Raw genomic sequence first — 18,004 nt, 5'->3', positions numbered from 1 at the left:
CCAACGAATGCTGAATTTAAGGCTATACCTCAGCTGAGACATGGTCTAAAAAGATCGTGAAAAAAAATTTTAGTCGTCTTTACACGATTTAAGAATTAATTCCGACGCTAACACAAAACAAATTGACGTGCTAACAGGTCGACTATCGCTCTCCGACTGGCAACGCGGCCGAAATTACGTCACACATATTGCTGAAAATTATTTGCCGTTTCACTGAGGTATGCTCTTAATAGCCTACCTGGTCCACCCCTCGCCACTGATATACGGCCATCTATTTCCGGTACAAAAGCTCACGGTAAACTGTGAAATTTAATTTACAATTTACATATAACTATTTTAACCAAACATCCTCTGCAAATTGTTCAATACTATCAACAGTTTAATTTATAATTTACTCACCAAATGCCTATGGTCCGGATCGTGGATGTAGGCCGTCAGTAGATGCCCAAAGTTATGGAAGTTGCCGTAGAAATTGGGGTTTGGACTTAAATCACTGGCTTCAATCATATTTCCCAGTGAGTCAATGTCCAGTGGTTTGGTAGTTCCATCGGGCTGAAAAGAATAAAAATAATTACAAGATAAAAAGAACTTTTTATATACAACGTTTTTAAATTTACTGTTGAATTATTATGCTCAATATGCTCAAACTTGTACTTGATATGAAGTAAATAAAAAACAAATATAGAATACTGAAATGTGATTTTGATTTCCATAGTAACGCACGTAATTATTACGAATTTAGTTGCTAGGACCACCCCCTTAGCAACCAATAATAGTTACTTTACTTTTCACGGATTTTTCTCAAATAACTTTCCATACAAAACAGAATTAACTGAACATGAATTCAATTCTGCTTAAAGATGGATAAAAGTATTAAAAGAATGCATTGGCATCGTGTTCTGATATATTCTAAAAGTTTCAAGCGTCTAGCTAGTCGGGAAGTTAGTTAAAAATCGATTGCAAGATTTGTACTGGACAAACAAGAATACGAGCTAATAAAAACGTTGTAATATCATTTACTACCAGTGTTGATAAAATTATACTAAACTATGCCAGAAAAATGACAGTTTTTTTAAATACAAATCAAATGAGGTGCTGGGGATAAAACTATTATAAGGGAGTTAGAATGTGGTGGGATTGTATAGAAGAGATACAAATTTCCTGAGGCTGAGGTAGCTTGTGATGGAGGGGAATGAAGATGTTTCCTGTTGGCTGCTAAGATACATACTGAGTTGGTGTTTTGATGATGATGTGGGTTGTAAAATTATAGACTATTTTATAAATTCTTAAAATAGGGTCTCCTTAGCAAACTCGGTGTACTTCTTTGAACTTCTATGTTATATGTTTAATTGTAAAATGGAAAAAAGCATTTACCCTCAATTTTAACCCTCGGTCTCCTTTAAAGAAAGCCAATGAGAACAGAGAGTGGGGACGTGCCAACCACTGGCCTCACGCCTTCTCAGTGAACATTGTGTAACTAAACTAAATAAATGCCAATACAGATGGAGACGTTTTTACAGCCGCTGGCTTTGCCAATTTGGCTTTGCGAACTGGCATTGCCAACGGCCAGTCAAGGCAAGTCTGCCTAAAGCCGGCACTGGCTAGGGACGTCATTGGTTCAGTATCTTGGGATAGTTAAGATATTTACCATTTGGATAAGACCAGTGCTGATGGCTCCTTCCAGCCGGCTGCGGTGGAGTTCCACATCCGTGATGGCGACAGTGATCTCATCCACGGGTCGGTTGACGTCTTGCCAGCTCATGTTGGCTCCACGGGCATTCCACGACCTGCCAGACGTCAAACTGTCCAGCTTAGGGAAGTAACCCTCTTTGATTGGCTCCCGGAAGTTGTTGAAACGCTTCACACGCGGCAGCATGTTGGATAGGCGCTCGCAATTGTATCTGGAACAGGATATTTCGACATGTTAGATAGATTAAAATTATGCGTAGATTCATCAGTCAAAGTACACTCGAGTGCTTGATGACCTGTCTTGGATAAAAAAATACTGATACTTCACATCAAACGTAGGTTACCATGATGCTCCCGATTAAGATCAAGTTTAGGGTACTGCGAGATGGGTGTGATTTGGTGGGGCCATTAACTTAAAATATCAGATAGTTAGATCAATAATTATAGATTTATAGGTAAAAATATTATAGTAAGGTGTATTATCAGATAAATAATTGTAATAAATATTTTTTGTTATGGCAATACATATTACAATTTTGAATTACACTATTTACGAGTGTATTCACAGTGACATCCCAAACCATATTATATTTACTTACAAAAGAATGGGTTTATTGCAAGGCCTGAACAAAAACGAACCATAAGTTCGAGTGAGTAACCATTCGACACGCTTATATCTCCGCACTATACGTTAGAGTAGGATAGAATTTCTACTGCGGAATTAAGTATTTTTTTTAAACGTCGCCGGTAAATATGGATTTGAATGATTACATTCATTTAAAAACTGCGAGCACGTGAATTTATTGTTTTTGTGTTAAATATAAAGTTAGTGGTAATTATTTTTATTTATTTTAGTAGAACCTATGGTTAACTATGTTGTGTTTAAATTTGGTAGCCGTACTGAAAAGCAACATGGTGGTATATCGTTTCATAGTTAAGTTGATAATAATAAAATGAAGGTTCTACTGTGCGTTATACGCAAGAAACACGGCTTCATTTTGCAGAACAATAGCCGCTCTCTATATATTATTACTCTGAGGTTTATAGATAAAAAGATTTAATATTTTATAGACCTGCCTTTATGTAGGTAGATATAGACAAGTTTGACATCAACACAGACGCGTTACCCAATGACGAATATCGTTAAGATATTTACATAAAAATAATTACTTTCTTATAACGTAAATAATTTGAGTTCATTAATGAATTAGTATTGTATTTGAATAGGTAACTATTTAAAAATATGTTTTTACCTGGCGAGAATTTGCTGATGCATGTAATAGAAGAGTTCCCCTCTTCTGTTCTTGTTGACAATGTCTCTGTTGGCGGAGCTGAACGGATAAACCAAGTGCCAATGCCAGTGATGAAGATTGACTCCGATGTCCTCACGGAAGTAAGCCACTCGATGTTCTTCGTCTAAATCTGATGCTGTGAAGTCTTTAGGAATCGTGATCGGGGTACGCTGCAACCACAGAACAGATTAATAAATATCCCAATACACTTCATTTTAACACAGGGTTTTGAATGTGTGTGTGTGTCCTACAAAAATTAGCCATGCATTATAGACGTGCAATAGTGTGTGATGAAACCTTCAATACACCATTATTAAATGAGCATCAATGCATAAACCGAGAGCATTTGTCAGTATTCGACGTATGACGTATTCTTGACACGTGTTTATCCTGTGTTCTTCCACACTCGAGATCGGTTGCCTGCTTCTCCACACCCGTTAGGTATTTCAGTTCCCTTTATTTCTGAGTTCCCTGATGAGAAGCCAAGTTTTAAACTACCCTTTCTCTTATATTATGTCAAAACATACAAATAATTTTACATAATACCACCAAGGTCTTTCTATCCAATCAAGGAGCTCTATTTAACACAGTGCGCTGTGTGCCTGCAGCCTTAGGAGCATTATACTTATATATAGTTCAATAATTTTCTTCTAATTACAAAAGACAGTGCTCTGGTGGTTTTTTTACGATTATCTCAAAACTTGATTTTTGGAATATGAGAGTTATGACCAATACGTCTGTTATCTATGGTTATGACTCTAGGCGACACAATATTTATTGGTAAAATACAGAACCTGGATTGCAATGGTTGTAAATTCAATTCCAATTCCGTTTTTAATATGTGTGTTTCTGAGGTGTTTCAAATTGACGGCACATGGTTATCGTTGCATACTTAGTACCGAGAGAAGAATGCTGGATGGAATAAGAAAATACTAATTACTCTGAGGTTTGTTGGTACAATTGCGCTGACTTCTCGGGCACTGGAGAAAACTTGCTGATCGACGAACTTTGCTGGGAAGGTCTCCATTAAGTTGGGCAAAGGAACGTTGCGGGTGTCTTGCCTATAATCAATCACAAATCCATATAGTTATAAGTTATAAGATGAAAAAATACTAAGTATTTACGTGATTGGAACATGACTTCTTCGTTGTCAGAACCACACGACTGTGGATCGTAACCTGGATGATTTGGCAGTCGAACAGTGGGTTGTTAAAGAAGGAAGAAACTTAAGTTCTGATCAAATTGAAGTGCATGTCGCATACTGTCACGTGACGTCACAGTAAGCTCCCGCTACGGGAAAAAGGTGTGTAATGTTATTTTTTTTGGTGTTTAAAACGTTATCAGACTGATGCTATCATCCCGTAGCACATTTTGAATCTATAAACGAACATTGTCAGTTGGCAAAATATGCCGAAATCACCAGAACAACAATGAGGTCACCTCACGTTGAACCGCACTGCATCGACACCTGCATGACTCAATGAACGTTTTTACCACCTTCTACATGCCTACTCTTTTCGATTGTCATGTCAAAATCACGTTTATTTTATTTTTAGCGGTTGGCACTATGTATTTTCTATGGTCTGCAGGTTGGGTTCTGTTGAAAATATTATCTATGGAAGTCATGTCGCAAGTAATTTTAACGTACACACACGTTGTTAAAATTAATTGAAATTAGCATGAATAATTATTAATAATTCAAATTACTAATACATTATAGTTAGCACTCTTCATCAGTGTCATTCTTCAGTGAGTTTACAGAGATGGTGATCGTTCAAAATATTCTGCAAAATGACGAAACCATAGACTAAATTTGTCGCCGCGACAGCGTGACAGTTTAGTAGGCGACATGCACCTCAATTTGATTCGCGCTTTATAGGTACATTGTTAATTCTAGTATGACATTTGATTTACATTTATCAATCAAATGAAGCGCGCAGTGCTCGAAATAAAAAAAATTACGAACAGGAACGCTCAATAACTTTTCAAAAATGTGCAATATTAGATAATAATATCTGTAATATAAAAAAAATACTTAGTTTTACATAATGTAGTACTTTATAAAACATTTTCATCATCACCTTCGCCCAAATCAGTTGTTTGTAACATAAAAATAAGCACGTTTATGTTGGTAAACTGCAAAGATATTAACATTTATATGTTGGCATTTCCGATTTACTAACTCAAGCAATGGCTGTCACTTTTTGATATTAATTTTGTTTATTTGTGTGCGATAAATAATATTGCCAAAGTGTTGTATTATTGGCTGCTATTACAATTGCCTGCTAATTTCATACGCCCTGCAAATTGGTAACTAAATGTCACAATTAAGTGTGAAGTTCTGTTCAAACAACCTTGCAATGCAAAGTCAGTTGTAGTTGACCTAATCAGTAGACCAGCGCATCTATTCTATGCACAAGACTGCTATCGGCAGTTATCGTAAGTATCGTATTCGAGGTAAAACGTATTCTTGACACGTGTGTAAGTTTAGTCCGGATTCTTCCTTACTCGAGTCGGTTACCTGCTTCGCCTTACCCGTTATGTATTTCAGTTCCCATTGTTTCTGAGTTCCCTGGTATTGAGGTATTATAATTGTTATAAAAAGTTAACCGTCTAAACAAATAAATTGTGTATCTCGCTCTAAAAGTTAGCACGGCGAAGAGAGGTGATGTTAAAACATAGCACTTAATGTAATAATTACAACTTATTGTGCTAATACTTCCGATAGAAAAATATGAAAATCTACCCTCGATAGCGGCCGAAAGCAGTCTTGTGTATAGAATAGATGTACAGCTGTTCATCGCTAGTTTGTCGAGTATTTTGTTTACCTGTGTAATAAGGCAACGGACAAGCAGTAGTTGAACAACTGCACGTTGACTTTGTCGCGGCAATGAGCTGCTGTCGACAGGAAGTCTTGTAGTTGGCCATTTGGAACAGCTGAAAAAATAATTAGGTATTGTCATATTGGATGATGAAGAAACCTTCTTCTATACAGATGAATCATAAACAAATCTAATTTATGATGTGTGTTTATCTCACTTATCTGGTCAACCCGACACGCCGGGCCCCCCACAGCCCGGGCCCCCAGGCTAGAGCCCTGTCACCCTTCCCCAGCCATGACCTACACCACTCCGGAATTCGGGTGGACACCGAGAATTTTTTGACAGTTCCATTAGGGATTGGGTTTCTAAAAACACCCAACATTGGTGTTTCGAAATTTTTGTATTAGAAATTAAAATCTAAGAGTTTTTTCTAAAAAGGGTGCTGGAGAATAATTACAAATCATTTTTTCGCGTGTTTTTATTTGTCTAAGCCCAAAGGTATACTTAATTGCCTTTCAATTTTTTAAATCATTCTGATAATTTTCATGTTTGGGGGGTGCCAGGGCTCCTTGCCCCCCCCCTGGGTGCGCCACTGGTCGGTACGACTGATCGCAATACCTAGTGGGTGAACACCCTTTGTTATGCCAGGTGTGTATTGCTTGAATTTAAGTGCAGAGTGTCTGGGTATAGGGAATGTACCTGGAAAATGCGATATTAATTTAATCCTGTCGCCTTCAAAATGAATAAAAAATATCATGGATTGTTTTTCAAAATGGACCCAAAGCAATGTTACCTGTAAGGTGTGCGCGTGTGCGAGACGGAGCAATAATTTTGGAGATTTTATTAACCGGAACGGCGCTCCGGTCCATTTCGAGCCCTGTCTCCACTCAAACTGTGTGTCATTAGGCGCGTACTGACTGAGCGAGCAGTCTCGGGCATTTGCTTCGCGAAAATCGCTGCGCGACACAACAAAATTAACGTTACGTGAGGAAGCCGCGCGCAGCACCTTTGAGAATCGATAAACCGATAATGATTGGATCGGTCGTGGCAATGCTCGGGCGAGTCGCGTACTGACTGACTGAGCATTTTGCCTGGCGAGGCTTTTACGTATATTATTATTTATGGCGAAGCTGTCTCGCGGCCACGCGAGGCTGCTCGCTCAGTCAGTACGCGCCTATTGATGTGTTTGAAGATACCGCGCAGCACACTCCGCTCAAATGAGTCCCACACTCTGTCAATACTTCTGGGTAAAATAATAATTATTACTGTTAAATACTACTATTGTTTGCGTTTTAGAACATTTTATCTTACCCAAGAAGATGTCGATCAAAGCTCTGGCGATTCTCTGATGCTTTGGTACGAGAAGGGAGAACTCCTCCTGGCGAGGAAGTTGCTGGGCGATAGTGAGGTCGACTCCAGGTAAGGATTTCAGGGGGATCCTTGTCACATTTTCACCGAACCTGTTGCCTAGTTCCACTCCCATATCAGCATACCTGTTGGCCTGAAATCAAAAATTAAATTATATAAATCTCTACTACCATTTATTAAAATAATTGTTCTATTTAAATATGCATGCTTTTGTATACCTATATGGCATTCACGTGAATTGCTTGAATATATTATCAGTATACTGTTACTGTATTAAAACTCTGTAGTACTTAGACATAGTACGCGTGGAACCTACATACACGAAAATTCCGCAGATCTGTGATAAAATTCCATTTAAGGGCGGACGTGCTCAGCGTGGGTCAAAATGGAGATTTTATTCAATTTTCAAAGCATGATCCTGGACATACCTTAAACGTTGTAGATAATCTATTTATATAATTTTGAAGCCTTATTATGCTTTATATTTATTTTAAACATTTGATGACTGCATAGAGTATTTTTATTTCATAAAATAGTATTCTTTCAAACCTCTCGCTCTAATGTTTTAGAACATAGTCATATTTCAGTACATAAATGTGCAGTGGTGTTAAGATTTTTTACATTTATTATTTTTAAACGCAATTTATAAAACCATCAGTATAATTTATATCGACATTATTCTAGTGAAATATTTACGATAAAAAATTATATTGATAATCTCTGTGATCCCAAATTTGACAAGAATTAGGCATTTTATTATTAAAAAAAGGGGCCATATTAACACATTTCAAGATAATTTTAAAGATACTAATTATAAGATATGTCTTTGACCATTCAAGTGTGATAAACACTCTACGAATAATGATTGCTTTATAATAATTATTGACCTAAGAATAAGGTAGAGTTTTTTTGAAATACGCCATTTCTTTTGGCATTCCCCAGTGGTTAAGGTACAACATACGGCCGTAGCCATAAATTGACAAACTATAATTGAAGTAGGGAGTAAAATGATGTTAACGCGCGTATTTGAACATGTACCTAACCGATTTTTTTTAAACGGTTTTGACCTACGCTGAGCATGTCCCCCCTTAGGCAGCGAGTACGATCGATCCATAGACATTTTGATTAGCAAACACCCGTTTTGATAATTGAATTATTCCTGAGTGAGTGTCATATACTCGATATAGAAGAAAACTATTATTGTAGACGCAAACCAAGAGTCGTATAGTATCAAAAGTAGAACTGTCGCAAATATATCGAAATTTAACTAAGTATGCCAAATTATTCTTCTGACCATAATGTTCGACTATATCGAATATTCGAATCAAAATCGTATCTGTGTGGTATAAAATTGTGATGGAAAATAGGTCTTGGTATCAGAATTAGAACTGTTCAATACTTTGGAAACAAAAGTAGAACTGTTGAATTTGAATTGAATTTCTAATTTATAATTATTGTAGAAATATATTTCATGCTATTATAACACTAAAACACTCAACAAAACGTTTTTCGTCATTTTTTCGAAATTATGAATAACGCACAGATCTACTTTTGATACTATACGACTCAATTATCGATTTCAAAAGTAGTAAGTAGCAGTGGCGAGGGGTTGAGGTAGGCTGTTAAGATTCAACATAAGTAGTGCACACAAAACTTTGTCAGTCACAGTTATTTGTTTTCAGTATGTATGTATTATCGCGGCCATAATAACAAACAAGAGGCGCAAGTTGCAAGATTGCATGCATGGAACAAAAAAGTTCAACAGCTTCTGAATTTTCACGCAATAGTTGGAACTTGCATGACGGAAATAAAATGAGCTACACCGTGCAGAACATTTTTGACGTTTACCAATTTTCACAACCTGTCAAATAGCAACATACAATGACAACATCGCATCTCGCTTACGGTTTAAGAATGAGATTGGAGAGACAGTCAGCACTTTTACGTGTAAACAGTTGTTATCGCGATAGTTTAAAATACACACTATTGGTGCAAGTAAATCCATGCATCTGTACAAGTGCTATAATGTCTAGCATTAGCCAAGGCAGTTAAGATCCGCCATAAACAGAGCACAACAGTGGCGCACCCAGGGGGGGGGGGGGGGGGCAAGGGGCCATGGCACCCCCCAAAAACATTGAAATTGAAAGCCAATAAACTATACATTGGACAAATAAAAACACGGCAAAAAGTGATTTGTAATTCTCCAGCACCCTTTTTAGAAAAAAATCTTAGATTATAATTTCTAACACAAAAATTTCGAAACACTAATGTCGGTTTTTTTTAGAAACCAAATCCCAAATGGAACAGTCAAAAAATTGTCGATGTCCACCCGAATTCCGGAGCGGTGTACGCCGATTGCAATAAATAAAAGACCGATAAACGATAAATTAGGATATGCTGTGTTGTGTTGAGTAGGTTTCTATATAAGTTAAATGCAATAATACTTTTTTTGTCCATTTTCAATTAATATTTTGGAACCTCACTATTAAAAAAATCAAAAAACGACAATAAAAATTCGGCGAAAAGAACACACAGCCAGTGGTGGTGTAAATCAAAAGATTTTTTTTCAGTAGAATTTGGCGTAAATATTGTAGCTCTAGACCAGTGGTTCATAACCGGTGTACCGCTGGCTTGTTGCAAGTGCACCGCGAAAAAATGATAAAAGCAGAAAAATCCGCGAAATAGTGAAAACAGAAAAAGTCTTTCGTGAAATTATGAAAGCTAACGAAAGATCTAATGTGATTTCGATTATGTCGAATCGATCGCACGCGTCGTCCGTTGACCTCACAGGTTTTCGTTTCATAAATGAAAACAAAATAGTGAATCAATATCTATGCTGCAAAGAACTCACCGAGCGTACGACAGGACAAGATGTTTTTGATTAAATCTCTTCATATTTAGAACAATTTAAAATATCATGGAGGAATTTGTACGGTTGGTGCTTCGTCAATGTTAGGCTCATTTAAAGGAGTTGTTACCCTCGCAAAGACAAGAAACCCTAATATTATATCTACACACTGTTTTTTTTACATGTGGAATCTCTACGTCAAGTATGCCCAACTAGGTGGGCGGAACGGCATGAAGCCATCATGACCATGGCAGAACTATTCGATGCAGTGATTCATATTTTAGAAATAATTATTACTTGTTGAAAATGTATTCGTCTTCTAACGCAAAACTTTTGAATAATTCGTTATGTGAGTTTGGTTTTACATTATCATTACTATACTTGCAAACTATATTTGCATAGGTACACCTTGTAATTGTCTAAAATATTCCAAAAATCAGACAGTGACCTTTTAACTGCCCTAAACTTGTTGATGATGTTGTGGGTAAATTAAATACCGGTCGCAAAAACGGAATTTTCATTTAAAGTTATTTATGATGAAGCGTGTGCAAAAGCCAATAACATTAATCTTGAAATAAAAAAGCTGCGAACCAGTGACGTCCCGTGGGGGTAGGCAGATTGAGCGTCGCTTGGGGGCGGCAGTTACCCAAAAGGCGGCAAATTGAAGAGAATCATTAGGTATATATAGAAACAGTTACCTATCTAATCTTAGTAATAACCGACATATCTTTCCATTAAAAAATCAGCTCACTGGTTGGAAACAAAATGTATTTATTAGGTACTATAAAAGTGTTTTTTTTTGTCGGGTTCGCGATGTCTAGTTTACTTTCGTTGTCCTTGGACATCACGTTCTTGGTGAACAGCAATGACAAGTGGATAACAAATTTAAAATTTATCCAAATATTACGTTTGCCAGTCACTCACGAGTTTTGGAAGTTGTCAGGTGTATTTTTAACTGTACCTATCTGAAACCGTCGATTCGCAATATTGTCTATTGAAGCAGAGATGGCATTTAAATTAGATTTTGATATAATATATTGTTTGTAATGTATCCATACAACACATTTCTTAGATATTGGAGTCACGAAAGGATGATAAAAAGTACTGTATAAAAAAGTGGCGACATTTTGACACTGCCTAGGGGCGGCATTTTGTCTAGGGACGTCACTGCTGCGAACTACATCAAAACAAACCTCGAGGTGTAATGTTCCAGCTGATTCAGTAGAATCTTTCAGAAGAACTATCGTTGTCCTATTTCTTGACCAAATATTAAATCAGCTCAATGATCGTTTCATGCGACATCACGAAGTACTGAAGCAGTTTTTAACTCTTCTTCCAAACGGAAAGATGCTCCAACAGAAAGTGCATTGGAAGAATTTTGTGAGCTGTTCGAATTTTATGACCGTGATTGCCTTCTACAATTAAACTTGCAATTTTGAACGCCGAATTGAAATTATGGTATAAAAAGTTCGATAAATCAATTGCAGTCACTCCGTGTAGAAATGCCGTTGATGCCAATTCAAAATGCGACAAAACGATTTACCCCAACATCTTTAATTTACTTAAAATATTTGGAACACTTCCCGTCACAACAAGCGTCAGTAAAAGACCATTTTCAGCCTTTCGCCTTATAAAAACATACCTAAGGTCTACCATGACGCAGTCAAGATTAAATGGCTTGGCATTACTTCATATACACAGAGAGATTAAAGTAACCACGGCCAAAGTAATTCAAGAGCTTTGTAAAAAGAAAAGAAAACTTGATTTTGTTCTGTAAATAAGTTTTTTAAATCCTACTGTTGGTTGTCACCACTGGGGTGTTCAATGTGTGGGTCAGTGATGTCCCGTGGGTGTAGGCAGATTGAGCGTCGCTTGGGGGCGGCAGTTACTAGAAGGGCGGCAAATCGAGGAGAACCATTAGGTACATATAGAAATAAGTCCCTAAACATAGCAATGACAGAAATATCTTTCCTTTAAAACATTCAGCTCACTGATTGGAAACAAAATGTATGAAGGTTTAACAGGACTGTATTTTTTTTCGGGTTCGCGATGTCTAGTTTACTTCCGTAGTTCTTAGACGTCACGTCCTTGATGACCAGCAATGACACGTGTAGTTGTGTTAATTATATTTGAATTAAAGGTAGGTACAACCTTACCTAATTAATTTATAAGTACAAGTATTTTTGCTAGTCACTCGCGAGTTTTGAAAGGTGTCAGGTGTATTTTTGAATGTATCTGAAACCGTGGACTAGCAATATTGTATATTGAAGTAGAGGTGACATTTAAATTAGATGTAATGGTATATATTGTGTTAGTAATGTACCCATATAACACATTTCTTAGATATTGGAGCCATGAAAGGATGATAAAAATGCGGCGGCATTTTGGCGCTGCTGCCTAGGGGCGGCATTTTGTCTTGGGACGTCACTGGTGTGGGTTATGGTGTTGAGGATGATGATGATGATGATGATGAAGAAGTCGAAGATGTATGCAGGAGCGTTTATTTGCAGCGTAAAGATCGGTAAAATAGTATAAATACAATGACAGTACATAAATCTACTGCGATAGTACAAGCCAGGTACTTAGATTCGAATGACATTTTGATAAATCATTATTCGTTATTTATACAGTCAAAAGTAAAACATAAACATTATATTCCCGTACATAATTATATTGAATAATGGTTTAAATACGAGTAGCTTGTGAATTTTATTTATTATTAAAGTCATAATATAATATGATACTATGGAAAAGGATTATTAGACTAATTTTCCATTGCGATACCGTATTTCATATCGCCAATCAAACCGCTGATCCAGCTATACAGTAAACTTGTTTACCGTTATATGAGTCGCTGAGAAATTATTATTGCGGTCTAATAATTTGATACATTAAAAATAGATATTTCATCACTAATATACTGACAGCTACACTACTAAATGTTTTTTTTTCATTTGAATGAAAAATATTATATTTTACCCTCCTACTTGCCCACCCCCGATATTAAATCCTGGGTGCGCCACTGGTGCACAATAAACTTTGTTAGTCATACGTATTCGTTTTTATTGAACTAAGACTACAATTTACAGATGGTGTTAGTTAGTTTTTGAAAATCAATTAAACCTTGCCTAAATCAAACCATAATAGTTTTGGTATACTTTGGGCGGTACGACAAAATTGTCCACACTTTTTCATTCATAGTCAGCGCTCGAAATGGAAAAGTTCACGAACCGGAGCGCTCGACAATTTTCTGAAGACAGTTATCAAATTTTATGTGTATTTTATAAAAATAAGTGTGTTAGATTTTCTATTATATGGTCTATCTAGCTCAGATGGTCAAAATATATTTTCCACGAGACGGAGCGATAATGTTACCGATTCCACGAACCGGAACGGCGCTCCGGTCCATTTCGAGCCCTGATTCATACTGTCTTATTAGTTTCTATTACACGTCATATTGTCGGTTCATTTTTTTAAAATTCATTAAGCCCTGCCTAACCAAACTATAATGGATAAAAAATATTATTCTATCTATAAAAGATCCAAAGTTATGTATGATTTAATTGCATAATTTTAGATATTTTATAGATAGAAGAGTATTTTTTGAATATTATTTATTATGGCTAAGTTTCGCAGGGTTAAATTGAATTTTAAAAACTAACCATCACAATCTGTTAATTCTAGTCTTATTTCAATGAAAACAAATACGTATGACCGACAAAATGTAGTGTGCACTATTTATGGCGGATTTTAACAGCCTACCTGAACCCCTTGCCGCTGCCACTTATATACTATTTTTGAAATCGATAATTTTTGGTTTGAGTCTACAATAATAGTTTTCTTCTATATCGAATATTATGATTCAACAGAAAATTTAAAAACGTTATAAAAAGTTATTTTTATCTTGTAATTATTATAATTATTTTAACTATGGTTCCTATCTTACAAAATGGCTTTTTATCCAATAAGGCGAAGGGTTGCATGTTATTTGGCTACCAGAAAAGGAAGTCGTGATCAGTGCTTTATAATAATATGCTAAGTGCCGACAACTCAATAAATCAACTGGATTTATTTAAAAATTGCTAAAAATACACGGAATATCATTAACCCTGGGATTCCGTGGAAACCCCTTGGGGAACACTACTGTTGAAAATCACAGTGCCATTAACCTTAGCGATGGGTAGAGGGGCCCGCTTCAGGATGTGGGGGCCATGGGCCAGACGGTTGGCCTGCTAATCCCTCAATGTAATTTGAGCTTTAGATAGCCATAAATAATTAATAAAAATTTCAAGTTAAAAAGAACTTTTTATATACCACGTTTTTAAATTTTCTGTTGAATCATATAAACTTGACAATTCTATGTATTAATAATTTAGGACACATAAGGCAATTGTCAACAAATCATTTTTTTGCTATTTTGCAACAAACAAACAAATTATATAGAATACTGAAATGTCATTTTGATTTCCATAGTAACACACGTATAGATTAATAATTTAGTTGCTAGAACCACCCCCTCTGCAACCAATAATAGTGGATTGGATTACGGATTTCTTCCGAAATAACTTTTCATACAAAACAGAATTAACTGAAAATGAATTCAATTATACTTAAAGATGGCTAAAAGTATTAAAATAATGCATTGGCATCGTGTTCTGATATATTCTAAGAGTTTCAAATGTCTAACTAGTCGGGATGTTAGTTAAAAATCGATTGCAAGATTTGTACTGGATAAACAACCACCGGACAAACAAGAATACGAGCTAAGAAAAACGTGGTAAAAAGAGTTGATACATAATTATTCAGTAACACGATATACAACACTGTTCATAAGTCTTACCAAGAAATTCGTTGGGACGTCAAACACTGTTCCATCGTCTCCCTTGGGCATGAAGAGCGGCTCTGATGGCCGGTCAAACAATAGTTGGAGACTCCTCGATACGTCAGCCATCTTGGATGCGTTTTATCAACTGGAAAAGAATACCGTGACGAATAACAAAAGATAATGTAAGCCAGTTCATCACGGTTACATGTAAATTGTACGTAAAACATTTCATCGTGGCACAGTTCGCCGTGAGCTTTTTTATCGGAAAGAGATGACCTTGTACTATACGGTCTCCAATTTGTAATATGCATATATAGCTGATTTTGGCAAAATTCATGAATTCAAGATGAAAACCTAACCTAACCTAACAAATAATCCAGTATATCGGCTATTTTCAAAATTTGTTTACTGCTGGCTTCGTGTAAAGTGTAAACCGACAAGAACCGTGTTTTATTTAGATATTAATTATTTGTCAGTACTATACGACCCAAAGAGGTTGGACGGTCTTTAATATACGGCCACATATTTCCGATTTAACATTTCACGGTGAATTGTGATACGGCGAACTGCATACGTACAAGTTTCCGGACACGGTACATCACACCATATACGTATTAGAAAAAATCCTAGAACAAAAATTTTGACCTAGTGAGCTTTTTAAAAAATACAAATAGGTACATGCTATTTTCGAACCATCCTTTTATTAAAATTACTTTGTAATGAATACAGCATTCATATGCTGTAAAAACAACAATTTAAAATACTTCCATGTATTTAAATATAGGACAATGAAATTTGTTTTTCGTCTCCGGAGCATTTGAATTTTATTAGGACAAACCGATCCTACAGCGACGATATTATGGTGAAATAAATTAAATATTATTTTTTAGTACTTATATTAATAAGAGTATGTAATAATAATGTATAAGTATTTAATTTTATTTTTTGCCTTATGTTTTTTAAAAACAGATATATTTACAGTGCGGCCAACCAAATATTTTTTTATTCAAAATTGTCCCTTTGACGAAAAAGTTTGTGAACCCTTTATGCCGGCGCTCCATTGGCACGCAAGTCAGACGATTTACAGTCTTCGGACTTTTTTTTCGCGTGGAGCACCCCTGATCTGCGGACTTTTTAATCGGCAGACCAGGCTCGTTGGATTTCAAACATGTTTGATATTTTACTCTCCGAGTTGCCAGACTACGTCCGTCGATCACTATGCAAATTCGATTTGACATTAATACGCAATCATTCGGACCGAAAAAAATCTGTAATTGTTTTAAACATTTTCATTGATTAATTTGTTAATTTACACATTAGGAAATGAGAGAGTTACCAATTATTTTTTTATTTGTATTTATGAAATTCATAAAAGAAAACGTAAAACTTGTGTTGTTTTCACTGCTATATTATTTTATGCAAGTCTAAATATAAATAACACAAAATTATAGGATTATCGGAAGACATTACGAAAATCGCAACTTTTCACTTTTGACAGGTCGACTTTTTTATTCGTTCGTTGATCAGTAGTGGAGCATAGACAAATCGGACGGTTTATTGTCCTTGGACTTTTGGCTCACCAATGGAGCGCTGGCATTAGTGTATAATGCGGAGTTATGGTGTGCTGTGTCAATTATTTATCGATACCGAAATACCGGTTTCAAAAATCCAAAATACCAGTATTTTCGGTATTAAGAAAGCATACACGTTTATGTTTTTTGAAAATGAATTTAATGTGATTTTTTCATTACTTACTACTATATGGTAATATTAAATTTAGTGTATAAGATAAATGCTGCCAAACCGTAAATATATTGAGAGAAATCAAATTGATCCAATGTTGATAGTACATCCAAAAAACGTTGAATTTGAGAGAGATTGTCTTGTACCTGGACTTAAAGTACCAATTTGTAAAAAGTAGCAGTTATAAAATATTATGATCTATCTATACATATTTATAAAGTTCGACGTAATAAATAATGTATGTATGTTCTTTAGCTTTCTATAAAATAGTGTTTTCAATAGATTTTAATAGCTATATTTATTGGAAGGTACTTTCTTTTATTACTATAATATAAGAAATACCGAAATACCGGTATTGATATATTCATTCGGTATTGCAATCCCTAGGTATGCTGACATGATCTGGAATGACGTAAGAAAACTGGTGAACGATAGGATTCTTGGAGTCACCATGTGGTGTCCATTTACTCCAGTTAAGGGGCGGTTATGACCGAAGAAGAAGAAGAAAACTTTTTACCTTTAAATAATATGTTTCCTAAAACACTTCACAGTTAACAAACTAATTACCGCGTGTTAGAATGACACAGTTTTAATGTTTACAATCCTTTTTATCGAATTTCACACCGTCCACAATTAACTGAGTGCAAAAACCCAGTTATCTAATTTATTAACACATTCACGACAGTCCATATTTGATTAAAGATCCGGTTCGTTTGACCTTTTTTTATTTTACTGATGTATTCAATCATTGTGTTAAGTATATAGATTTATTAATGCTACCTATAAGCATAAAGTTTTGCAGAATAGGGAAATGTATCGCATATTGGTTGCCAACAGGGAACACTGAATTAATGGTAACTGAAATACCTAACGGGCGTGGAGTAACTGGCAACCGATATCGAGTGTGGAATAATATTGGATAAACTTAAACACGTGTCAAGAATACATCATTCTAAGATTTTCCTTCGTTCTGACAACTGTTCTCGGTTTATGCACTGACGCTCATTCAATATTGGTATATTTGAAGATTGCTACACACATTATTGCACGTCTATAATAATGTGCGGTTCTTTTTAGTGACACTCACACATTCAAAATTCGAACATTCGAACGAAATTCACACGTTCAAAGCCAGCCTTCGATAGAAGACGGCACCAAAAGAAGAAGAGAAGTATTATAAACAACTGATTTCGTCCTGACACACATTGTCAATTACGACGTATTCAAGTATTTGTTTCTTGAAAGTATTAGTGATAGAACATACATAATTTTTTGACAACGTTTTTAGTATAAGTATATAATATATTTCTCAATGTTAATGCTCGTTGAATGTTGTTGATGCGGAGTGTCTGGGATTGTACTCGGTCAAAATCAAATGCCGCCTATTCGACGCATTCTGACGGAGCTGCTTTACGGT

At 35.8% G+C, this 18,004-nt stretch overlaps 1 protein-coding gene across 1 annotated transcript in view; it reads right to left on the bottom strand.

The window, feature by feature from the left end:
• The window catches only part of LOC147069733 (phenoloxidase subunit 2-like), a 31,714-nt gene extending 14,556 nt beyond the window's left edge, over window positions 1–17,158 (bottom strand). The window contains exons 1-8 of the mRNA XM_085950207.1: window positions 17,105–17,158; window positions 14,860–14,989; window positions 7,115–7,304; window positions 5,810–5,918; window positions 3,922–4,042; window positions 2,943–3,151; window positions 1,649–1,901; window positions 400–552 (exon numbers count right to left, since the gene is read on the bottom strand). Of these exons, the coding sequence (XP_085806333.1) occupies window positions 400–552; window positions 1,649–1,901; window positions 2,943–3,151; window positions 3,922–4,042; window positions 5,810–5,918; window positions 7,115–7,304; window positions 14,860–14,970 (1,146 nt within the window). The 5' untranslated portion in view covers window positions 14,971–14,989; window positions 17,105–17,158. The remainder of the gene's footprint in view (window positions 1–399; window positions 553–1,648; window positions 1,902–2,942; window positions 3,152–3,921; window positions 4,043–5,809; window positions 5,919–7,114; window positions 7,305–14,859; window positions 14,990–17,104) is intronic.
• Between the last annotated feature and the right edge of the window lie 846 nt (window positions 17,159–18,004).

Source organism: Rhyacophila brunnea, unplaced genomic scaffold (genome assembly GCF_057557595.1).
Source record: "Rhyacophila brunnea isolate RB1 unplaced genomic scaffold, BYU_Rbru_1.0 scaffold_23, whole genome shotgun sequence".
In the NCBI taxonomy this organism is placed as follows: Eukaryota; Metazoa; Arthropoda; class Insecta; order Trichoptera; family Rhyacophilidae; genus Rhyacophila; species Rhyacophila brunnea.
Note: the sequence above shows the minus strand (reverse complement) of the source record. Positions and strands in the feature narration are given on the sequence as shown.